This window comes from Sciurus carolinensis, chromosome 8, assembly GCF_902686445.1.
Source record: "Sciurus carolinensis chromosome 8, mSciCar1.2, whole genome shotgun sequence".
Lineage (NCBI taxonomy): Eukaryota > Metazoa > Chordata > Mammalia > Rodentia > Sciuridae > Sciurus > Sciurus carolinensis.
Genome location: NC_062220.1, coordinates 35525092 through 35550887, shown reverse-complemented (window position 1 = coordinate 35550887; position 25796 = coordinate 35525092). Strand labels below are relative to the sequence as shown.

General features: G+C 33.9%; 1 protein-coding gene across 3 annotated transcripts in view; it reads left to right on the top strand.

Moving 5' to 3' along the window:
* The window catches only part of Cftr (CF transmembrane conductance regulator), a 155688-nt gene that overhangs the window by 29989 nt on the left and 99903 nt on the right, over positions 1 to 25796 (top strand). For all 3 annotated transcript variants that reach the window (XM_047562587.1, XM_047562589.1, XM_047562590.1), the window contains exons 4-9: positions 12380 to 12595; positions 15819 to 15908; positions 16794 to 16957; positions 17661 to 17786; positions 21063 to 21309; positions 22992 to 23084. In XM_047562587.1, coding sequence (XP_047418543.1) covers positions 12380 to 12595; positions 15819 to 15908; positions 16794 to 16957; positions 17661 to 17786; positions 21063 to 21309; positions 22992 to 23084 — 936 coding nt within the window. The remainder of the gene's footprint in view (positions 1 to 12379; positions 12596 to 15818; positions 15909 to 16793; positions 16958 to 17660; positions 17787 to 21062; positions 21310 to 22991; positions 23085 to 25796) is intronic.

Below are 25796 nucleotides of genomic sequence, written 5' to 3'. Positions count from 1 at the left end.
GGAACCAGAAGAATGTTTGAAGGGCAAAATATATTTCAATTCCTACTGATAGCCAACAGATTATTGGCAAGAAAAGGATTCTGGTAGGAAAAAGCAGCTGTGCAGTGTGTATGGTAAGAAGACACAATGAGGAAATTTTACATGGGGAATGGCACAAGGGTGTCCAGGCTATGGGTTTTACTCTTGTGGCAGAGAAAAGGTTTTACTGAGGCCAGACAATTTTAAGTAGTAAAAATACTGAAAATTAAGTCTTGAAGAATTCAGATAACCACAGTGGCTGTTTAGACCAGTGCAATTTTTCTAGCTTTTGATCTCTTTTAAAAAAACGAGTGTAATTACTACTTTTAACATTTTAATAAACACATAATAATTGCACATATTTATAGGGTAAAGGGTGATATTTTGATACATTTGTGTGATAAGTAATGATCAAAACAGAGTACTTACCTCAAATATTTATTATTTCTTTTTGGTGAGAACATTTAAAATTCTTTCTTCTACCTACTTTGAAATATACTATAAATTATTATTAACTATAGTCACTCCACGAGAACTCATTCCTCCTAATTGTAAGTTTGTACCTGTTAACCAACCTTTCCCCATTCTCCTCTCCACTCCCCTTTTAGCCTCACTTTGCTTTTTTGTCTCTTACAGGAAAAAAAGAAGGGGTAAAAGTTCAGCCATTATAAAAAAAAAAAACCTCTATCCTTTTAAGAGCTGACACCAATGCCTGACTGTTGTTTTCCTACTGGGCAGTCCTCCTTTTCATTAAATAAGCAGGGATAAATGAGTATGGATTCTTGATGTGGCTCTAACACTACTCTTGGAAATAGATGGACCTAACTACATTCTTAGTCCCTCTATATCATGATAGTTGTGGTAAAATACATATTTGGTTGTTCTCAGGACTGATAGAAAAAAAAAGTACTCTAAAAATTTGCTCTTAATTATGAAAGGTTAAGAAAAAGGAAATGCCATCATGAAAGAGCTTTTCTCTCTGCAATACTGATGTAATTTTAAATCATATTAGCTACAGCTCGTCACCATTAACTACGCACTTGTTTTTTTCTTCATCTGACTCAGCAGCCAGATACAACATTGTCTTTAACAAAGACTCCCAGCATAGAAGAGAAGCTGGCTGTGTGAGAGTCATTTAAGGATAGTCTGAGGGAAGCTAAGAGTTCTGAAAGCATATTACTAAGAGAATATCACAACACATTCATTATAGGAAATTCACAAACATTCACTCAAAAAGTATTCGTGATTTCCTAGGAGCCGTTGGCGTGGTTCCACCATCACACTGAAGTACGTACCAGTGCAACATCAGTGCAACTTAGGTCAGACTACCTTTATTAAGTTCCAGGAAGTTTAAGGGCATAGAGAAGTCCCGGTTCTCATATTATCAGAGTCCTCAAGACCTCCAGGCTATATCGCAAAGAAAGATCTTTGTATGTTTGGACAAAACATGGGATAGGCACTTTAATACAAGCCTACTAGTAAAGAAGGGAGGATGTTTAGGGGCATTCTGCACATGGACAGGCCCTGCCTTAGGCATTTTGACTTATGTATGTCTTTTCCATGTGATTAGATCCCTAAGGACTGCTGCCTTCAGCAAATCTTCTAGAGTTCTGCCATATGGGATTCCTTTCTCTTCTTTCTCTGCCAACACCACATGCCCCCATATCTGGCTGTTTCTCTGACCCTGGTGGTGACTTGCACTCTGTATACCCTCCATTCCCCTTATATCCTCAATAGTTTTACTCCCTACCAAGACTGGTATCCCCATCCTTGAGAGATTATGCTGCCCGCTGCATTCCACATCTTCCCCCAGATCCTGTGACAAGAACACTTGGAAGTTCAAAATGTCTCAATTGTTTCTTTGAAATGTAAGGGGTTTTTACTTACCTTTAGAGTAACAAATAGTTCCTCCTCAGATAATGTGGCTTAACTGGTTTGGAATGGGACCTGGGTCAGTATATTTTAGTGTTCCCCAGGTGATTCTAATTATACAGCTAGGGCTAAGGACCACTGGTAGATAAGCGCCAGTATGTACCCCGAATGACCAAACTTTCACTAGATCTAAAATGAGGGGATTGGAAGTGTTACACACAGAATTTTTTTGTTCGTTTTATTAATGATAATTCTGGAAAAAATTTTAAATGCAGCTGAATTAACTCTTTTAATGATGAAAGGACAGCATTTCTCAAACTTTTATATGCAGACTGTTCACCCAGGAATCTAGTTGAGACTCTGGCTCACCTGTTTGGGTTGGGACTTGAGATCTGTTTCTAAGAGCTTTCAGGTAGAGATGTTTGCCCTCAGGCCACACTTTGAGTAGCTAGGCCTCAGAGGGTCCCAGCAGAATATAAAGCCAAGTTAAAAGGAAGAGGGGCTGTGCAAAGAATAGACTAGTTGTAAGGAAAGATCCCTGAATGAAAGTGACAGACATCCTACTGAGACTAAAATGCACCTAAGGTTTTACCTGACAGTTCCAACCTTACCTGTTAACTTGGCTCCTTCCCTCCAGCCCCCACTCTCAAGACTCTCAAGACCGGAGAGAGGCAGATGTCAGGGACACGAGAGGGCAAAGCTATAGCTAAGAGAGGCCCTGTGTTTCTCTTCCAAGTCTGTGACAGGGAAGGTGTTCCATTTTTTTTTTTTTTTTTTTTTTTTTTTTTTTTTTTTTTTTTTGCAGAAACATTGCTATACAGGTTGGTTAGGCTTTTACAGATACTACTGGGAAAAAGAGGTGCTCTACGAGCATTTGGGGGCAAACCTAGGCTAACCTAGAGATCCCATACCATGTTCAGTAGAAGATTGTATCTAAGGCGAAAGGCATCTCCTGTTCTTACATCTGAAATTTCAGAACAAACTATATTTGTAAATTAGGAATTGCCTGTGATTGTATTATTAGATCTGGGACCAGAAAGGAGGATGGGATATGATTTCTCTCACCCAAAGGGAAGAGTAGCCTGTAGCATCTGAAGTTACAGATATGTTCTGTGGTTCTGGTGAAACAACATATAATTACATATGATACTTGCAAGTGTGTATTTTTTCCCAAAGGTGCAACATTATTTTTCTAACTCTCCTGAGATATGTTTATGCTGTAGTGCCACAAACCCATTTTATGATCTTGGGAAAATCCAAGAACTTGTTCTTTAACTATATAGTTATAGGGGTGACAGTACAGTGTACCATCTCTAGAATCTTTTCCATCCTTTAAATTACATGTCTGTGATATGGGGTCTAGAGAAATGGAATACACATTATTAGGCCGATATTAATTTAAAACTTGATTTGTTAGATTAATGTTGAACTGATGATGATATATGAATTGGTAAGCAAGTGAAAGATTGTCAGGTTGTGTTGTAACATTTTCATATTGATTTAGGGTTATAGATATGTACGTGGGTGCTTTGGAGCCAAAGTCCCTAGTTCAAATCCAAGTTTTGCTTAGTTAATAGCTGTGTGTCTTTGGGCAAGTTATTTAAACTCGTTGTCTCTGTTTATATAAAGTGGAGATAAATAATAGCACATGTCATAGATTTGTCATGAGAATTAAATGAGTTAAGCACAAAGAATAGATCCTGTTATATAGCAAATGTTTGATATACATGTCACCATTATTATATTTTTAAACATTCTCTACCTAAGTGCACAAATTCTCATTATTTGTATTTACTTATTTTTATATATATGCTTTAAGCAAGTCTTGAAGCAACAATTTGATTTTTATAGGGCACATGAAAATAGTTTACCAGTGTTTGGAAGCAATTGCTACATTCTAAGCATTACTTCAGAAATTAAATTAAATTGAATTCAGAAATTTAATTAAAATGAACATTTTAACACATGTTTCATTATTGTATTTTCTGGATTAAACCCATTCATTGCTGCTATCTCTGAAAACCCAGGAGCATTTTCTTACAGAACACAAAGACTATTGCTCAGATTTCTTTCTTTCTTTTTTTTTTTTTAATTTATTTATTTTGATTCATTGTAAACAAATGGGGTAAAACTTGTTTCTCTGGTTGTACATAAAGTAGAGTCATACCATTTGTGTAATCATACATGTACATAGGGTAATGATGTTTGTCTCAATCTGTTATTTTTGCTTCCCCTCACCCCTTATTGCTCAGATTTCTAGTAAAGATATTGCCAGTAATCATTAATGAAATTAATAGACACTAAAAGGAAAATACCAAAAAAAAAAAAAAACCTCAAAACATTTGAATTAGGTATTGAATCTTAAAACATGACTCAAGAGTATGTTTTTAAAACTTTGTTCTTGGTGTGAGATATATATGTATATACACACACACACACAAATATATATATATATTATAATATATATATATTTCTATATATTTGAAAACCCTACAGTCCTACAATTTTGGAAAAACGAAGGAAATACTTTAAAAAATAAAAGTCTCGAGCAAGTCTTCAGTGGATTAAGCGTGAGTAGGTTTTTATTTACTATGCTGAATATGGGAAATTTTTCCTTCATCCAAAAATTGCCAAATGATTCTAGTGCATCAAGATAAATCAAAATTTGAGTCTCATATTTACCGTGTCAGTATCAGAATCTTAAGACTTGACTTTAATAAATAAGTCAGTATATCTTCATAAGTTCTTGGGTTTATATGTTTACTTTCTTCCAATTTATCTTTTATTAATCATCATAAGTTATATGAAATTTTCTACTCAAATTTTTATCACACTTTAGGTATTTTTATTGATTATGGAAATAATCAGATAAGCACTGATTACTAATGATTATGATGCTTATCCTTCCATTTTTTCCCTCCATGAGAATATATACTTAATAAAAAGGAAGGTGATCATTTCTTTACATAATGTGTTATGAATCTGCTTCTGCTCTTAATGCATTATAAATGCCTTTCCATGTAAGTAGATGTTTTTCCACCTAATTAATCAATGAATCATATGACTGTAGCATAATTTATTTAATTAGTTCCTCATTTTTGGATATTTATATTATTTACATTTTTTACTACTGTAAATAGTCTTCAATACACATCCCTTTAAATAAAAGCTAAATCTTACCAGATTTTCTAGACCCTACCTAAGTGTCAAATACAAATAAATTGCCTTCTAGAAAAGTCATACTAATTAACTCATCTAGTACTATAGTATGAAAATTCAGTTCTAACAATAGATGTTACTATTTTTTAAATGTTTTAAAATTCCTAAGTGAAAGAGTGTATTATTTTTATTTGCATTACATTTGGTTGCTAGTGAGTTTGTTTTTATATTGTATATTATCTGCATTTCTCTTTTTACTTGTGAATTGTCTTTTCATGTTCTTTGTCTATTTCTATTTTGGTGTATTTTATTTTCTTATCAGTATATGGGGGGGGATGAAAAATCATGGAATGAAATAGACTTCATTACCCTATATACATGTATGATTACATGAGTGGTATGAATCTACATCACATACAACCTTAGAAATGAATTGACGTATCCCATTTGTGTACAATGAATCAAAATGCAGTCTGTAAAAAATAAAAAAATAATAATTAAAAAAGAAGTTCTTTCCAAAAAAAAAAAAAAAATTGCTACCAAATCTGAGCTTCTTTCTCTTTGTTTTCCTGTTTGGCACCATACTTTAATGAAGGTCAAATATTATACAAGCACATATCTTTTTTTATTATTTCATCTTTACACTTAAATATCTAACTATTTGAAAGTTGTTTTGATATATATGAAATAGAAAACTAATATTTGAAAAGGACTATTGAGTTTTTCTTTCATTTATTGTATAATCTACTTTTTATCCACCTACTTAATACTCTATTATATATCAAAATATTGCATGCATTTGGACTTGTTCCTGGATTTTCCAGGTAAATCATTATCTTTGCTATTTCATATATTATTATAACTTTATATTTAATATCCAGTAACATGTTATTCTTATTCCTCAAATTTTATTATAAATTTCTTTTTGTGTGAAAATTATCAATGAAATTGGCATTACAGTGTATCTTGTCATAGTGTTACTATGAATGGGATAATTATTACATTAATTATTATGTTTGGTATATAGGAATCTATTTCTTGATATAGTTAATTTTTTAAACGTTTAGATTCACTTAAAGTATTTAGACAATAATGACCTACACTAATAATGATGTTTTTCTTCTCCTTTCCAATATTCATATTCCAGTCATTTTTCTTACTGAGTCACATTAGCTAGGAGTTCCCAAAAAATGTTAAGTGGTCTTAATAGCCAATATTCTTGTTGTGTTTTCCTGGGTCTAAATATATTGCTGCTAGTGTTTTATTAATTATGACCCTGAATGTTGTTTTGAGGGAGAAATTCTTTGTCCAGTTAATGAAGTATATATATATATATATATTTTTCAAGTTTATTAAGGACATTTATCAGACAGAAACTGAAGTTTATTAGGATTTCTTTTTCATTCTTACTTAGATAATCATAATTTCTTCTCTAGTCTGTTGGTATCCTATTAATTTCTCAATGTTAAGCTGTCCTAGTTTTTTTCAAGACAAAGACATATCAAGTATACTTAAAACAAGGGGAGCTAATGATAATATTACTAGATGACTGCACATAAGAGAAAACAAGGTAATTTTAAAGGTTCTTCAATTAATCATTTAACTTATATTAGCAACAAGTATGCTTTGGACTTAAAATGGTAATCTTTTTAAAATTTTATTTATTTTTATTTTTATTTTTTACAGACTACATTTTGATTCATTGTACACAAATGGGGTACATCTTTTTGTTTCTATGGTTGTGTACAATGTAGATTCATACCATTCATGTAATCTTACGTGTACATAGGGTAATAATGTCTGTCTCATTCAAATGGTAATCTTTAATGTAAACTTATTTTGGGATTAATTCATTTAATGTAACTACCTGCAAAATGATTCTACATATGAATGTGGGCAATCACACTTAGCCAAGGAATCCTTGACCTTTGCCAAGGGACTCCACAGACTCGGATCACATATTCGGAGATGTTATTGATGGAGGTGGTCTTCAAGATCTGCTTGCTCCACCTCTCAGTTTATCAGTGAGAAAAATTATACAGGGAAGGGAAGTGACTAAGGTGACAAAGAGAGGGTAGTTAATGTACTAGGATAAGAACTTGAATTTCATGATCATGATCATGATCCCTGAATTTTTATTTCACTGTCAAGTTGGTTTAAACATTGGTAACTGACTTCTTTTATTATTTAAGTGAACCATTAAGTGAATTCCATCTTGTATTTTGTATAATAAAAAGTAATAAAATATTTTATTAAATATTCAAATAATTTTACATTTATCCTCATTGCATGCAAGCCTTAGTTTGCTCATATGGTTTCATGAAGGGGCAAGTCAGGAAACCTTTTGTGTCTCTGAAAATAGTCTGAGTGACAGACTACTTTCAGCTTGAATATACCAAGAATAGAGGACTGTTTCTGCAGGGGTGATTTTATAAAGGACCGTACTTCATAGATTAAGCTACATGTCAGTTACCACTGTTTTCTTTTCCAAATAAAAAACTCAGGTGATATCTGTAAATGCTTCTATTGTAAATATTAGAGAACATGCTGCATAAAACAGATTAGGGAAAACTAAAGAAGGGCGGGGGATGTTTGAAGTGCTGATTTTGTCCTTGAATTGTAACAAGTCTGTGGTGGTAAGGATTGTATTGATTTGCTATTAGCAGATGGTCCTATTATTGGAATATTTCTACAAAAATAAACTGCATCTTATTCTATGAGCATGTGCCCTCCCAGAGTAGTACTACCAGCATCCTTGTGAAATGCCACTGTCATTCAAAGGAGAAGTATGTCCTCTTTTGGTTGAGACAAGATGACAATAATGACAGTATATAAAATTGGCATTCCATTCAGCTTAATAAAATTTTAATTTTTTTGTTATAAGTTGCGACCAAATAACAATTAGGCAAATGAGTGTATTGTGATAGAGATGGCAGGTTACAGAAAAGTATAATGGAGATTCAATAGCAGGGAGTTTTGTTTAAATCTCTCAGTAGGATAAAAAACCTGTGCAAACCTGTACATTTCTATTTTGAAAAATTCTCTGCTATAGCTCAATAGCTAAAATATTTCTTTTTTCTTCTCAGTCTGCTCTTTTTAAGCATTGCATAGATAGGGATTACTCCTTAGAAGTATTTGAGTACTTTTTATGCAATGTGGTATTTATAAGTGGTTCTATATTCTTTGATACAGTCTCTAATGGGAATCTCTTTCTCTTTGAAATTGGTGTCAAAAAAGAGATATGCTTTTGGTATACATGACATAAGCAACTGATGTCAAGGGCCAGCAGTCATGGTTCATACTCTTCCAATTATTGTCTTAGGGTGAAGAAGAAACGGTGCTTTATCTTGTATTCATGGGAAACACCAGTGTTCCCTGCTCCCTGCTTCATGGCCCAAACAGAATACTTCTGACATGAGTAGCACATACAATTCAAGTTTTCTTCAGTGAATTTGTCAAACTATTAACACGTTTTATTTGGTTAGGAAGCTAGCAATTTTCTTCTCAGTATCTACCTGTTCAATATAATTCAAGCTCATATTCAAAATATGGCTATATGAGAGGAAAGAATTAATATTCCACACTTGTGATGATTTTGGACACTTTTTTAAAAAGTTTGAATATTTTTTACAATCAGAGTCTTTGTTTATACAGTTATGAAACATAGTATGAGCTACAGAATGAGCAGCTACACGAAGCTGTGCATAGGTTATAATTGTCTATGGGGATAAAGTTGATGTAGAAAACATGGTCATCTGTTGAGAATGCAAGAGCTGGTGGTACTGGGCACTTGTGATGTAGAAAAGACTGTGTAGAGAATGAAAAAAGAAGCAAATTAGGGGTTATTGGGTATTGCTTAGAGTAATGCTGAGAAATAGCAGGGTGGGGACATTCAGGCTTGGAAATATCACTTGAAATGAAAACAATTAGTAGAACATCTTCTCCTTGTAGGATTTAACCTCAGATTCTCCTTTCATTAGGTCATTGTTAGAAAAAATGGGGGATTGTGTGTTTTAACCATTATGAAGGAAATTTATTAAGATGGGTAAGAATTACACCTCCTTTGTTCAAATCTATCCCTATATTTTCAGGAGAAAGGGTGATGAATTAGATGGACAATTTGTTTTTGTATTTGAGGACCTTGAGGAGTTGATGAGTTTTGGGGACCTGGCCTGAGGTGGTGCACGCTGGCAGACTTCTTCCCTGAGGTCCTTGCTATTCCAGGCTGGGAAAGGAATGGCATCCCACATGGCTGGCATTAAATTCCACTGGTGCTTGGCATGCTCCTCCCTCCTGTCTCCAGCTCTGCCATGTGGTGGTTGCCCTGAGTAGCTGTGTTCATTCTGAAAATAAAGTCATCGCTCAAAACACTTTTGAAAATTCTATTTTCTTGTTACTTCAAGTTGCTTTGTCTCTTTGGCCTCAGTTTCTTCATCTGCAAAGTAAAAATAAAATGCCTACTTTTACTCCAAAAGTTGTATGAAGTTAAACGGGAAATATTTTAGGAACTGTTCAGTGTCATGTAGGTGTTACTAATCAACAAATCATTTCAGAATGTACACTTTTACTTTGTGGTCACGATCCACCTTTTAGTTAAAAATACTTTATACATAAACTTGTCTTCAAATTACTTTTTCTAGAGATATCTGAGGTGCATGTAGAAAAGATTTTCTCCCAATCTGTAGGCTCTCTCTTCACATTATTGATTGCTTCTTTTGCTGAGAAGAAGTTTTTAATTTTGAATCCATCCTATTTATTGATTCTTGATTTAACTTGTTGCACTTGAGGGGTCTTGTTAAGGAAGTCAGATCCTAGGCCGATATGAAGATTTGGGCCAACTTTTTCTTCTAGTAATTGCAGGGTCTCTGTTATAGTGCCTACGTCTTTGATCCACTGTGAGCTAAGTTTTGTGCAGGATGAGAGATAAAGGTTTAATTTCATTTTGTTACATGTGGCTTTTCATTTTTCCCAGCACCATTTGTTGATTAGTCTATCTTTTCTCCAATGAATGTTTTTGGCACCTTTGTCTAATATGAGATACCTGTATTTATGTGGGTTTGCCTCTTTGTCTTCTCTTCTGTACCATTGGTCTATGTGTCTGTTTGGGTGCCAGTACCATGCTGCTTTTATTACTATAACTCTGTAGTATAGTTTGAGGTCTGGTTTTATGATGCCTCTTGCTTCACTTTTCTTGCTAAGGATTGCTTTGGCTATTCTGGGTCTCTTATTTTTTCAAATGAATTCCATGATTGTTTTTCTACTTCTATGAAGAATGTAATTGGGATTTTAATGTTATATTAAATTTGTATAACGCTTTTGGTAGTATAGTCATTTTGACAATATTACTTCTGCCTGTCCAGGAGCATGGGAGGTATTTCCATCTTCTAAGTTCTTCTTCAATTTCTTTCTTTAGTGTTCTGTAGTTTTCATTGTAGAGGTCTTTCACCTCTTTTGTTAGATAGATTCCCCAATTTTTTTTTTTTGAGGCAATCGTGAATGGGGTAGTTTTCTTTATTTTGCTTTTAGTGGATTAGTTACTGATGTATAGGAATGCGTTTGATTTATGGTTATTGATTTTATATCCTGCTACTTTACTGAATTCACTTATTAGTTATAAAAGTTTTTTAGTGGAATGTTTTGGATCTTCTAGATATAGAATCATGTCATTGGCAAATAGTGATAGTTTGAGTTCTTCTTTACTTATTTGTATACCTTTAATTCTTTCTTCTAATTGCTTTGGCTAGAGTTTCAAGGACAATGTTGAATAAAAGTGGTGAAAGAGGGCATCTTTGTCTTGTTCCAGTTTTTAGAGGGAATGCTTTCAGTGTTTCTCCACTTAGAATTATGTTATTACGTGCATCTCAGATAAAGCATTAATCTCTAGGATAAAAAGAACTCAAAAAACACCAAAAAAACAAAAAGCTCATTCAATAAATGGGCTAAGGAACTGAACAGACACTTCACAGAAGAAAATATACAATTGATCAACAAATATATGAAAAAATGTTCAACATCTCTAGCAATTAGAGAAATGCAAATCAAAACTACTCTAATATTTTATCTTATTCCAAAATGTATGGCAATTTTTATCAAGAATTAAAGCAACAATAAATGTTGATGACAATGTGGGGAAAAAGGTACACTCATACATTGCTGGTGGGAATGCAAAATAGTGCAACCATATGGAAAGCAGTATGGAGCTTCCTCAGAAAATTTGGATTGGAATCACCATTCGACCCAGTTATTCCACTCCTTGGATAGTACTCAAAGGGTTTAAAATCAACATACTACAATGACATAATAACATCAATGTTTATAGCAGCTCAATTCACCATAGCTAAAATATGGAACCAAACTAGATGCCCTTCAACAGGTGAATTGATAAAAAAAAAGTAATATATATATATACATATTTGTGTATATATATATATTATATATACACATTGCAATATTACTCAGGTTTAAAGAAGAAGGAAATTATGGCTGGTAAATGGATGGAGTTAGAGAATATCATGCTATGTGAAATAAGCCAAATCCCAAACACTAAAGGCCGAAAGTTTTTTCTGTTATGCAGATGCTAACTCACAATAAGGAGGGTGGGATAGGGAAGAATAGAGTTCCTTTACATTAGGTAGAGGGGAGTGAAGGGTGGGGAAAGGTATGGGGGAAGGAAGGATAGTAGAGTGAAACAGACATTATTACTCATGTACATATGACTGCATGACTGATATGATCTTACAATATGTATAATCAGAAAAATTAGAAATTATACTCCATTTATGTATGATCTATCAAAATGTATAAATGCATTCTACTGTCATGTATAAGTAATTAGAACAAATAAAAACTTAATTTTAAAATTAATTTAATTTTAAATTAAATTTTGTGAAATTAATTTTATTAATTTTTAAAATCCAAAATTCAAATGTTTGTGTGTGTGTGTGTGTGGTTCTGGAGGGTTGAATCCAGGGCCTCATGCATACTAAGCAAGTGTTCTACTACTGAGCTGCATCCCCAGCTCTTTTGATTTTGTATTTTGAGGCAGGGTCTTGCTAGATGGCCCAGGCTGTGCTTTAACTTATGATCCTCCTGCCTCAGCCTGAGTAGATGGGATTATAGGTGTGTGCCACCATGCCCAGCTTGAAAATAAAATCGTATTTCAAAGCATACAGATACAAAAGACAGTGTTGTCAGTCTCAGAGACAATTGACCCTCTCTGTAACCCCATTTTAGGTCCTTCTCTAAAGATGAAACCTCTTGTGTTGAAAATGTGAGAGCATTTTATGAAAGGAAAAAGAACGTCAATTTCTTTGTTTCTCTCCTTCTTCAGGAAGTCACCAAAGCAGTACAGCCTCTCTTACTAGGAAGAATCATAGCTTCTTATGATCCAGATAACAAGGCGGAACGCTCCATCGCCATTTACCTTGGCATAGGCTTATGCTTGCTCTTTATCGTGAGAACACTGCTCCTGCACCCAGCCATTTTTGGCCTTCATCACATTGGAATGCAGATGAGAATAGCTATGTTTAGCCTGATTTATAAGAAGGTAATACTTTCTTGCATAGTCCCCAGAGTACACACACATTCCTCTAGGTACGTGTCTTAAGTGCCACGGCTTAGGTAGTGAGCTGATACAAGTAAGGAATAAATGTTGAAATTAATTTCATATGTGTGAAATAAATGACAGGAATAAGTAATGTTTTTAATTTTCTTTGATAATTCAATGACCTCAACTGATATCTATTAGGCACCTTTGTAACCTGCCTGTATTGTAGGTTTCATTTTTAGTCGTGTTGTTTATCTTTTTAAAAATTTTTTCCCCCAGTGCTGGAATTGAACCCAACGCCTTGCACATGCTAGGCAAGTGCTCTGCCATTGAGCTATATCCCTACCTATCAATATTTTTGAAATCCATGTTTCCTTGCTAAAATGACACATAGTCTGCATAAAAGTCAATGACAAAATATCATTTGACAGTATAATGCTATGTGCCTGTTTTTGTGTTTATTAACAAGAGTATAATGTGTTATCATTATTGATAAAACCCAATCAATGAGTTTCTACCTTAACTAGTGGTCACCAGTAGTGACCCTGTCACAAGTGGTAGTATTTATCCACTACCTTATTTTGAGTTGGTTGGATCTTTGTCATCCTGTGAATCTGCAACTTCAAAGCTTTTGAAACAGCATGTGCATTGAAATAATAAGAACTTATCTGCTTTTCTGTGTGTATGGTCCAGACAAGAGTCCAAGTTGCTAAGGCATGATTTAGGTGAATTCAAATAACACTTAGCTATCTCTCAAACACAATTGAAGGTCATTTCAATGGCATGTGCCTTCATAAATCTGATGCAATCTGCTTGGTTCTACCAAGTCATTAAAGTAAGCTATGTTGATTGAATCATTTGGATATTGCTTTCTTCTTCTTTTTTCTTCCCCCAATATAAAAACTTTACAAAGTTGGCTTATAAGGAATATGGATCTGGAATTCCCTGCCAACGAACAACCCTTAACACTTCCATGATACACATACAAGGTCAATGTGCTGTAAAACCTTGATAACCATACTTTATTGTTCAAAACAGCCTTTTATGGAGAACAGAGGAAAAAAACAGAGTCAATAGTTTAATCGAGTCAACTTAGCTGCAATCACATCAGTTCACAAGTCCCAGAAAAACATGGAAGACAAAACAATAAAAGTTTTATTTTGACCTAGAAATTTTGCATAACTCAAAAAATTATTAGGTATTATTTGAAATGTAGTACCAATGTAACTTGCTATCAAAGAAATTTGAATTTAGTTTAATAATATTTATAAAAAGTACTTATTATCATAATGATAATAGCTAATGATGTGCACAGTAAGCTTCTGAGTGATTGAGGGATGTGATCTCATTTGGTACATCCCATATCTCCAAATGGTAGGTACTTTTATCCCTATCCCTATGGATAAGGAAACAAAGACCTAAAAGCATTGAATGTAATTTAAAAACTGCTTCCAAATTTCAAGATGGCTAAATTACATTGTCTGAAGTGGAAGTGTTTCCAACCATTAGGGGAAATGAAATAAGTACTGAAATATGGTCATGAGAATAAGGTAAGCTAGGTCAAATAAAGAGCAAAGCTAGATTACAAACACATCTTCACGTAACATTTAATGAAAGACAGTAATATATGTGCTTTAGACTCAAAATGCATGAAAGAAAAGTTAGAGGCTATTTTATTTATTTCTTTCTCAATGTTGAATACCTGTGTCCTTAACCAGTTTACTTTATGTTGCTAATTATTTATTGACCTTCATTGGCATCACCAAAGAATGTGATTTCATCTCCCCACGGCTCTGATTTGGTCCCTAAAGTAAGCCTTGTCTTGGCTCTTCCCAGGTCTCACTGTTACCTATAACCAAGCTGTTCATCCTCACAGCAGGGACATTAGGACCCTTTCTACAATACTTCAAATTTTGTACTAGAGGCTTTTGTTTGTTCCGACTTATGTAACCATAACACATTATACTTGAAATAATGAATGTAAATGCAAACAAAATTGCATTTTGCCTCTGAATTTAAAGAAAGCAGAAATAACTAGATTGAACAGTGTTCATTAAATACTTACTGTGCACAAAGCCCAGTGGTTTGCCTTGTGATGAACTCCAGTTCACCTGAGACTAAGTCTGCTACCAGGCCATGTGTAATTCTGCTCAGTGGATCCTTGGCCGCAGGATTGCTATGATAATGTTTTATAATTAACTTCCTTGTTTAAGACACTATCCATTATTTCAGATGCATCTTGAGAAAATGTTTCCAGATTGTCTAACCAGAAGTGTGAACTTTCTCTTAATTATCCTATTAGTTTTTACTTTCCTTATATAACTCATCATATCGTTCTTAGTTATTTATGAGGTAGGTTGCTTTGAGGCAAGAATTATGTTTTAATAAATTTTAATTCCCAAGGCATCAAGTATGGTGATTTGCATCTACTAAATGCTCAATAAATATGTGATGAATTCAATTGAAAGAAATATTACATAGGTGCTTTCCAGTCAGCCATTTAAAGGAAATCAATTCTTATTAAATTTTGCAGGCAAAGTATTACTCTGACTTTTTTCTTTTTACCATGCTCTTTTATGATTAGAATCAATTTATCTATTTAATAATTTTAATCATTTAGCTTGTACTTAATAAGTGAAAAAATAATTTATCTACTTAAGCATTTTTTACATACCACTTCATTTTTCTTTATAAAATTTAAAGATTTTTGTATTTTTAATAGAACTTTCACAACATATTTAATAATTCAGTTATTCATAATTAATTTTATTGACCTTAATAGAAGTTTTATCCAAGAGTTAGTACAAGACTTCATAAAAGATTTAAGGCCAAGCTTTTAATTTCAAGTTTCACTGCCTTAGAATTCATTTTTCAAAATAAAAGAAAATGAAAACAAAACTCAAAAACCCATATTATGTAGATCAATATTTAAGTACAATATGATAGATGGATATTTACATACAATATCATTCCTACTGTGAAAAAAAATTGTTACTACTGTCTATACACTAGAAGATAAACAGATGTATGTCTATATCAGTATAATATTTAACAAATATTTATAAATCTGAGATCCAAAGCTAGATAAAAAAATAAATAAATTTCAGTATCTTTACTTAAAACGGCATGCACATAGCCTAATTCCTCAGCTTTATTATGTTACTTATAAATGTATTTGTCTTTTATTTGTTGATATTACCTAACTTTCCATTTTTTCTTTTAGACTTTAAAGCTGTCAAGCCGTGTTCTGGATAAAATAAGTATTGGGCAGCTTGTTAGTCTCCTTTCCAACAACCTGAACAAATTTGATGAAGTATGTACCTGGTGATTCAATCTTTTATGTGATATGATAGAAATCAAACAACCCCAAAGATGGAGTTTTCCTATGTGAGATAACAGTAATAAGTAGTTAAATCTTTTCATCCCTACTTTGGCTATTTCTGGAAACGGAGAGAGCTAAATTGTGTAGCAGAGTGCCATTGTGAAGTCTGGTGGCACTGTCCAACTCAAAGTCACCTCGGGTTGCTCTTAATAAGATTTTTCAAAACTTAATCCTTATCAGACCTTGCTTCCTTTTAATACTTTAAATTCATTATTTACTTTGGCTAAATATGACACTCCAAGCAATTCTTGTTCTGCTCTGTCTTATGTGACAAATAAATTCAAGGTCCTTGAGGACAGATAATGTGTTTTATTTACCTTTGCATTTCCAGTACTTACCATAGCACTGGACCCACACCAAATGCTAAATAATATACTGCTGAATTGAGAAATAATTTTTTCTGAGTTTCTGTCAGGTAATAGAGTTGTGCATTTGTGTGTGGATTGAGCCACTGAGGAGAGTCCTTATGTTCTGTGATGGTTCTTGCTTTATCCAAAAAGAGATGTTATTTAAATAAATTATGGACATGATACTTAAGATACTCAATCTCAATTCCACTGAATAAAAACATACTTAAAAATGCAGTGACTTGAATTTTGTTCTTGGGAAAAACCAGTCTCTGTGTAGAATGTTTGAGCTCATTGCTATGTGGTCATGAAATGGACACCTAAATTTTAATGTACTAAGGACTGTGAAGTGTTTGATTACATAAGTTCTGAGTGCTCATTTTGTTTCATATGTGATTATTTATTTGTTTGATTTTGGGGGTGGAGGATAACATGTCAGTTGTTATTCTTGTTTTTTTTTATTTTCCAGGGACTTGCACTGGCACATTTTGTGTGGATTGCTCCTTTACAAGTGACTCTCCTGATGGGGCTGCTTTGGGACTTGTTACAGGCCTCTGCCTTCTGTGGCCTTGCTTTCCTGATAGTCCTAGCCCTTGTCCAAGCTGGGTTAGGGAGAATGATGATGAAGTACAGGTAGCAATCTAATGTCATAGCTTGAGAGGGTTTAAATCCGGTTTTCAAAAGGCCCATTCTAGTAAAACCAAGACTTCTCTATTCACTGAATTATAGGGTGTAGCTAAGAAGGAATTATTTTAGTGGTGTAAATAACACTTCCTATAAACATTTCTTTCCTTGCCAGTCCATAGAATTTCTTTATAAATATGTTATGATTTAGTGCATTTTTATAATTCATAAGGTTTAGGTAAATGCTGATATGACATTTGTATAAATTGGAGGGAATACATAAATTTTGTGTAGTTTATTGACTTTTCCTATTCTGTTTCATAGATCACACTAAGGCTTTAATTGCTTTTTATTTTGGAAAACAATCAGGGATAACAGTCACTGCTTATGTTAAAGGAATTCTAGAGTTTGTCAGCTATAGTATGGAAGAAACTATATAAATTTTGGAGTCATGTAGGTCTTTGCTTGAAATCCCAGACTGTTCACTTGTTTCATCTGGCTTTTAAAATGAAGATAAACACCTCTCATAGACTTTCATAAGGCTGAGGGATAGTGTATGGGATGCATTTAATACAGTGACTAACATCTAGGAGGCATTTGCTAAATGGTAACTATTATTTTTGTGGCTTTTCTTAAAAGTTTGAACAGTTTTAGTGGTAGTTTGACTTTTCTTTTTTTCTCTTTTGAACTTTATTGATTGATTGACTTACAGAGATCAGAGAGCTGGAAAGATCAATGAAAGACTTGTGATCACCTCAGAAATGATTGAAAATATCCAATCGGTGAAGGCTTACTGCTGGGAAGAAGCAATAGAAAAAATGATTGAAAACCTAAGACAGTAAGTTGTTGTGATAATCACAATATTGCTAATAACTTTATCCTTAGTATTTTTAAAATGAGTCTATCCAAGTGGACTTCCACCTCATATTTGGTTTCTGATAAACAATTGTATTGAGGTATATCAATTTTTATACATTAGTTGCATAAAGTAATTTCCACATGCTATAGTTTTACACAGTTGATTCAGCATTTTATTTTGCACTACAAGGATATTTATACCTTATGAAAGAATCTCCTATATACAATTCCATATTGAGCAGATGATTCTTTATTATGATATTTTACTTACTTTATATGTTACAACTTACTAAATAAGGAAAAAAAATCTCTATTTGAGAAAATTATATTTATTCTTCCTTATGGGTAATATCCATAAGTTTTTTTTCCTATAAACTTTCCACTTGAGGCAAAGTCAGTTCAATTAATGATAACCACTTCCTGAGGTAGAATCAGTACTTGACTTACATGTCTAATCTTCTTTGACTTTACATAACTTTTCACAGATTAGTAAAGAGTATATCTACAAAACAAACAAATAATCAAAAAGTACAGCCCAGACTGAGATATAGTTACTGAAATAATTTTGAGCAAAATGTGAACTAAACACCATTTTCCTTTAGCTCAGTTCTATGTTCTACAAACTGTTATCAAAAAAAGGTCCTAGGAGACTTAGTGGTGGTTGATAACACCACTGGAGACAAGTAGTTTCAAGATGTATGTCACATGACAGTTTCACAGGGAAAAATATACTAAAAAGAAGAGTACCCTTTTGGAGGGCATGAATATGGATTATTAAGATTTCAGGCTGCTGAGTCCAGTAAACAATGGTAACTGAGCTGCAGGTGTGTGATTGGAACAACAAATGAAAAGCTGAAATGTAAAGTTCTTTGCCATGTAAATAGAAAGAGTAAAAGTGTATTTATTTCCCAAACATTATTGGTCACCTGATTTTGTTTTGCCTTTCAAGACAAATCCAGGAAAAGAATTGCATTTTCTTTCCAGAAATATCCTTAAAGATCTTGGGGGAATTTTTCAGTTGATAGAAGTTATTCTTCTCATTAACAAGTGGGTGCTGTGTCATACTATGCCCATCAACACAAGCATGGCCAGGGTGATAGGAGATTAGCAGAGGGCCTGATTTTCTTAGCCCTAATGATAAATTCATAGCCAGGTCATTTTGGGGCTTACTTTTCTTGACATTGTTATTTTTTTTCTTCCTTCCTCAAAAATGAAATCCATCCCTCCTACTCCATTTTCCTGTTTGACCATTCTGATAGCAAATGTCTGGTTGTAACTTGTATAATCCAGCATGAAATTGTTACCTGAAAAGGCTGGAAAGTACTGACGTAAATATGGGAAAGCAAGAATTGCTTCTACTCAAGAGAGCAAATACAATGTTCTGAAAGAGATTGACAGGATGCACTTCAAAGAAGTGATTACCTTAGCCTGAGTCACAGGAGAACTAGGCAAAAGGCTATGCAGAGCTCCTTGAGAGTCTACTCTTATATTGCTCTTTGGTAATAAAGTCACTTTCAATTTTTTATAAGAACGTGATAAAATATTTTTATGACTCATAAAGTGTTAGTGATTTTATTATGGTGAATACTGCTTTCTGGATGAGTCGTATAAGTGTTCTTGGATTCATTATTCTTTTCCTGTTTGACTTCTTCTTCCTATTTTCCTCAACTGTTTCTAATATATTTCGACAATTTTCACAACTTTGTTAACATTGTAAACAGTATTTTCTGTCATTTTATAAATACCAACCTAGTCCATATGAATATTTTTCCTATTAAGGGAAAGGACACATACTTTAGAGTCAACTACTATACCCTCTGCTGTGCTGTCTTTAATTTTGACAACTCCACAGGAAGGTATGTTTCTGTTTAAATGAGGAGTCTAAGAAACTGGAAGGAAGAGTGACTTGTTTAAGGGTGGCATAGATATAATTGGCAGAGCCAGGATTCAGACCCAGGTGAGATCCCAAATCATATTCCATCTTCAAAGTCAAATTATTGAAGTAGTAAGTATTGCACTTCATCTGACTGAATGTCATCTATGTGGGACACGTTGAACTCCATTTTCTTCATTGGTATGCTCAGGATTACATTTCCTTTAAGACAAAAAATAAAAAATAAAATTCCCTAAAATGATTCTCTCTGAATCCTATCAACTTAATGAGAATTGTTTCTCTGAATTATACAAGTCTGTGGAACTTGCACCAAATGCCGGTTCCCTCCTATGCTTTGCCGCAGCACAGTTATTGCTCCCTCCCACCAGAGCTCTCTATTTATCGATAGTGCTTTTTGACTCCACATGGACTGGATGGGGAGAATCACAAGTGACTGCAAGTTTTATGGCTTCTGGAAGAGTGGAACTGAGGTTGAGGGCTATGTTGTCCTCTGTCCTTCGTAGCTTCTTCACTCCTTGCTTTATGCCTGTTGGAACATTAAAGCCTCATATATGTATTAAAGTAGCTTACACTTGCAGTTCAGATTAGAGAACTGATAATAATGCAATATGAATGCAAATAATTATTCCACTGAAAGAGAGAGATAGAGAGGATACAGTGTCTATTCCCATAATTTTTCAAGAACCCTCTGCAACAGAATCACTTAGCTTCTTTTTCTAAAACACAGATGTGAAAACTTAGTGCAGATCACTTAATCATTATCTATGAATGTGGGCCTAAGGATGACATTTTAACAGTTTTTTGGGTGATTTTTACCTATACTACTGTTTGAGAACCTTTCCTTTGTCATATAAATAAATAAATCAATAAAAAACATAACATACATATATATGCATATGTATATATTCATTGTTTTTCACAGTCAAGCTACAATTTCTAAAATGTTAAGAGTTCCATTAGGTCATCACAAAATTGTATTTTTCTTTTATAAATCTTGTAACATTTTCCTCAATTATTTAAAATAAGCACCAACGAAAAATTGTCAGTATCCTAAATCTCACAAGTTAATAATGAAGTGAATAAAGATATGATAATAACATAACAATAATTAAATTACTAGTATAATTTAAAAATAATATTTATAGGTGTTTACTGGTACATTCATTACTATCCCTTTTTCAGATAAGGTCACTGAGGCCCAGAGAGATTTAATAACTTGCCCAAGTACACACAGCTCATAGAGTAGAGCTAGGATCAGAACACAGCAGGAAGAATCTAGACCCCATGTTCAGATTTTACATTCCACATGGCCTGATATTTGAAATATAAAATAACATTCTGAATCTCATTATTATTTTATAGGACAGAACTGAAACTGACCCGGAAGGCAGCCTATGTGAGATACTTCAACAGCTCAGCCTTCTTCTTCTCAGGATTCTTTGTGGTGTCTTTATCTGTGCTTCCCTACGCACTTATCAATGGAATCATCCTTCGAAAAATATTCACAACCATCTCATTCTGCATTGTTCTGCGCATGGCAGTCACACGGCAATTCCCGTGGGCGGTGCAAACATGGTACGACTCTCTTGGAGCAATAAACAAAATACAGGTAATTTATCATAACTGTGTCTCATATAGTGTGACTTTGAAACCTTTCAGGATTTTTCTAGCAAGTAAACTTTCTAGAGATAAATGTTTGGTCTGGGACCTATGTAATGTATGGTATTTCTTCTCTTGACATACATGTAACGAGCCCTTGTAGTGAAAGTTTAGTGAAATAAAATGAAAACCCGTGATATTCTCATAAGTCAAAGGAATTTAATCATTTTTGTAATCTGGCAAATTTCATCCAAGTGATCGATGAATATATCTGTTCTTAATAAGCTTTGTAACAGTGCAAAAAGATTGAAAAAGAAATTTCCTTCACTAAGAAGTTATAAAATTTCTAGCTAATACCAGAAATGTTCACCTTAAACTTTTCCTTGCATTTCCAAGAGCAGTGTAATGGATGAGAATGGTATTTCATTCCATGTTAATTACCTTAAAATCCCTGCAATGTTGATGTAGTTGGCAGCTGTGAAAAGTAAAATATTTAGGTGATGAGACTAAATTTATAGAGAGCCAATTGAATAAGCTTATGTTAATAAGCAGATAAAAATCCTTTTTACCTTTAAAATATATTTATTTAACCCATGAAATAAATCCTTATAACAGAAATAGAAGGGCAGGTTGAAGGGTGAACTCCACTTTCAGGTAGTGCTACCATTATTTAATGCCGATCAGAGGTTGCAAATGGTGGCCCGTTGGACCTAATTTTGGCTCTTAGACCTGTTTAGTTGGACTTCACATTTTTAAAATTTGAAATAGCTATCAGCAATTAGAAATTGGGAGATGTCTCTTTGTCTGTCTCTCATGTATACATGCACTCCCAACTCCCACGACAGTCATGTTCAGCCTCTCATTGAAGACTTGGAAAATCTTGTGATCTGGGTCCTCGTTCCTCACAAGCTATCGCCAGCACAGAGCACCTACCTATTCATCACAATCTCTATCAGTTCCTTACTAATTTTGTTACCTGTCTGATCTCTGAGAGTGAGTTTGAGATCTGTGATAAACAGATCTGGAAAACAAAACTGGGAGAAAATGAGAGATATCAAAAGAGAGAAAAAGAGGAAAACAGAGAGGAAAGGGAGAAAACTAGGTAAAGAACAGATACTTTCATGACTCAAGTGGTGAAGAATTTAGGATCCAGGGAGTTAAGTCCTCCTCATGCTTGGCCTCCTTATTGGTTTTGAATTTTCAATAGAACCCTTCTTTTAACTCTTTAAGGTTTAAACTCTTTAAGGTTTGCTATCTTAAAACCAGTTACATCAAATCTTTATACCTTTACTTAACCCAGAGAATTGATGCTAACACTCCCTCTCATGAGGAATGTTGTAAAGACATAGATATTTGTTTTTTCTCTGTCCTGTTGTTGAACAAAGGCACAAAGGTGGGTAATTCAGAGTTGCTTTATAAATTTATAACTAAAGTAAACATGTAATAGTATGAGGAAGAATCAACTGTATGTTAAAATAAAATTATAAAGACAGTTGCATGAAGTGTCACATATGTAAAGAGAGTTTCAAATATGATGAATTCTGGTGCTTTAAGTTTAGTACACCATTATAAAATTGCTTTTATTAAGAAATACTTTTTAATTGTTAAAAATCAATGTATAAGATGCAGCACTATTAGAGAGTAACATAGATATAATAACTACACTATGTGTTTGCTCTCTTTCGCAAATAGGATTTCTTACAAAAGCAAGAGTATAAGACACTGGAATATAATTTAACAACTACAGAAGTAGTGATGGAGAATGTAACTGCCTTCTGGGAGGAAGTAAGAATTCTTAAAAATCATTTTCTATAGAAAAAACTCTAAACCCATGTTTTTCTTTGACAGTCTACTCTTCATCCTGATAGAAAGTAAGGTCACAATGATGATATAATTGATAGAACTGGAAGGAGGGACCACTCCACTTGTTTTATAAAGTAAAAAGCAGAACCCAGGAATATTAGATGTAGTAGAAAAACCTCTTTATTTCTTTTTAAGCCAAGTGATGTGTTTCACCTAAGACCAGGAACTTATACAAATATTAAAGGCTTTGAGACTGGGTTTGAATTCTGGCTCTCATTTACTTCCATGTAGTCTAAATCAAATTACTTTAACTTTGAGGAGCCTCTGGTTCTCTGTTAGTAAAATGAAGAATGTTAATACCTACCTTGAAAATTTGTTTTGAAGGGCAAACTGAGATGTTTTATGTCAAGTATTTGTTAAACAGGCATGCATTGGTTCCTCAATGAACATTGACTTCCCTAATTTCAAGTTGTAGTTCAATGTGTTTATATATACCAGTTGACAAAAAGAAGCAGGAAAGATATACTAATTTGTTTTTTACTATTTTGACTTATTTCATTCACTGTAAAAATTCATATTTCTCAGAAAAATGTAATTGTAGCATTTAAGAAGCAATATTTGATTACTGAGAATATCTATTGAGTTCTTATTTATCACTTATGTCTGTTGAATAAAGATAGGGATTATAAAACTGATGTCCTGTTTCTAAGTCTCTCACAATATTGTAAATTTATCATTGGGGTACATTTTACTTCAATTTTAAAAAAGATGTGGATAAGAAAATAATTTTTTATCTGCCTAGCAAAATTGTTTTGTGGAAAAGAATGTTGCTCAGATTTATTTTAGTTCTTTGCATTTAGGAATTTCAAATGCCCTTCTAAACATGAAGGGAAAATATGAAGTTTGATATTTTCCCTACTTCTTTCTGATTATTGTTTTCGTACTCTGGTCTAAAAATCCTCCTTTCCTTTCTTTCTCCATCTAATAAAAGAAGTAGCATGCTTGAGCCCTCACTCAGTGCCAGGTGTCAGAATAAGCATATGTTTTGCTTTCTTTAATTTATTTTGGTTAGTTAGCATTCCATTACTGTGAAGAAATACCCAAGATAATCAACTTAGAAAGAAGCAAGGTTTATTCTGGCTCCCAATTTCAGAAGTTGCAGTCCATGGTTGGTTGACCCATTGCTTTTGGGCCTGTGGTGAGGCAGTACTTCATGGTGGGAACAGATGGCAGAGGAGACTTGTTCACCTCTTGGCAGCTGGGAAACAGAAAGAGAGGTAGAGACCCAGGTCCCAATGTTCCCTTCAAGGGCATACTCACTATATCCTAATTTCCTCCAACTAAGTCCTACCTCTTAAAGGTTCAACATCCTCCCAGTAGTATCATAGTCTGAGGACCAAGCCTTTAACACTTAGGCCTTGGAGGGGGATGGAGAAGGGATATAAGGTCCAAACTAAAGCACCTCATAACATTCCCATGACCTAAATAATATAAATATTTCCGTTTCACTGATAAGAAAATGGAGAGTGAAAGTTAAAGGTCTTGCCTCAGCTTACACAACTGACAAGGACTGAAAGTAGATTTGGGACCCAAATGTCAGACTAGAGCTCTTTCACTGAGTCATTGGCTATGTCTTTCCCTCCAGTTTTGTCACCAGTCAAGCCCCTGACACTCCTTGATGGCATTTCTTAGGATGCTGGTGCTTGTTAAGTCTCTGCCTTCAAGTCAGAGATTTCAGCATCCACATGGATGATCCTTTCAATACTGTCCTTAGAAATTATATGACTTCCTCAAAAACTTTCTCTCTTCAACATATCCTGAACTTTGTTAGCACTCAGATTTATGCAGCTTTAGAAATGTCACATTCTGAGGTCTGATTCTCAGCCCAGAATTCCCAGCCCTTTGGCTCTGTCAGTCTCTTAAGCCTACCTTTATGGCCTTTCAGTTTCATCAGTTTATATTTATTCTAGTTCTCTCTTTGGACACCTCTTGGCTTATCCTCTGCTTATTCTAAGACCAATCATTTTGGTGCTTCTCCCACCTAGAATCTCAATTCCCTTTTGTTTTTGCTGATTTTTTTTTTCTTAATGCAAAACACCCACTTTATCAGCTTTGGAGAAGGAAGTGTAATCTGGGAAAATCATACACTCTAATCAATTGCAAGTTTTATACATTTATTGATTCAACCCCAATTGTGCCCGTCATCCTTCTTGGAAAAGTCTTTAGTTAATTTCCTTTATAATTTCCCTAAAAGATATTCCAGAATTTTATTACTTTTCTGAAACCTCCAACCTCTCTCAGGATGCACCCACTCCCAGTAGATGGCCTTCCCTTCTAAACTACATAGAGAAAATAGAGACCATTATCACGTATGAGTGCTTCCAACTTCTCTCTTGAATCTCCTAATTATCTTTTCCTCCTTATTTTTTGTCTAAGAGAAAGATGTGTGCTTCCTTCTGCCCTTGTCTGAACTATTATATCTTCCTTCAGCTTCTCAGAAGACCTGCAATTAATCTCTTTAAAAGTTTCAACATCTTTTCTCATCTGACTCTTCACATTTAAATATTTTCAGTTAAAACACTTTTTTCCTTGAACTTTGCCCACCCAACCTCATTTCCCAACATTATCACTTTTCTTCTCTTTGCTGTCAAACCTGTTCTCACTGCCTCACTGTGGACTTCTCCCCATGCAATC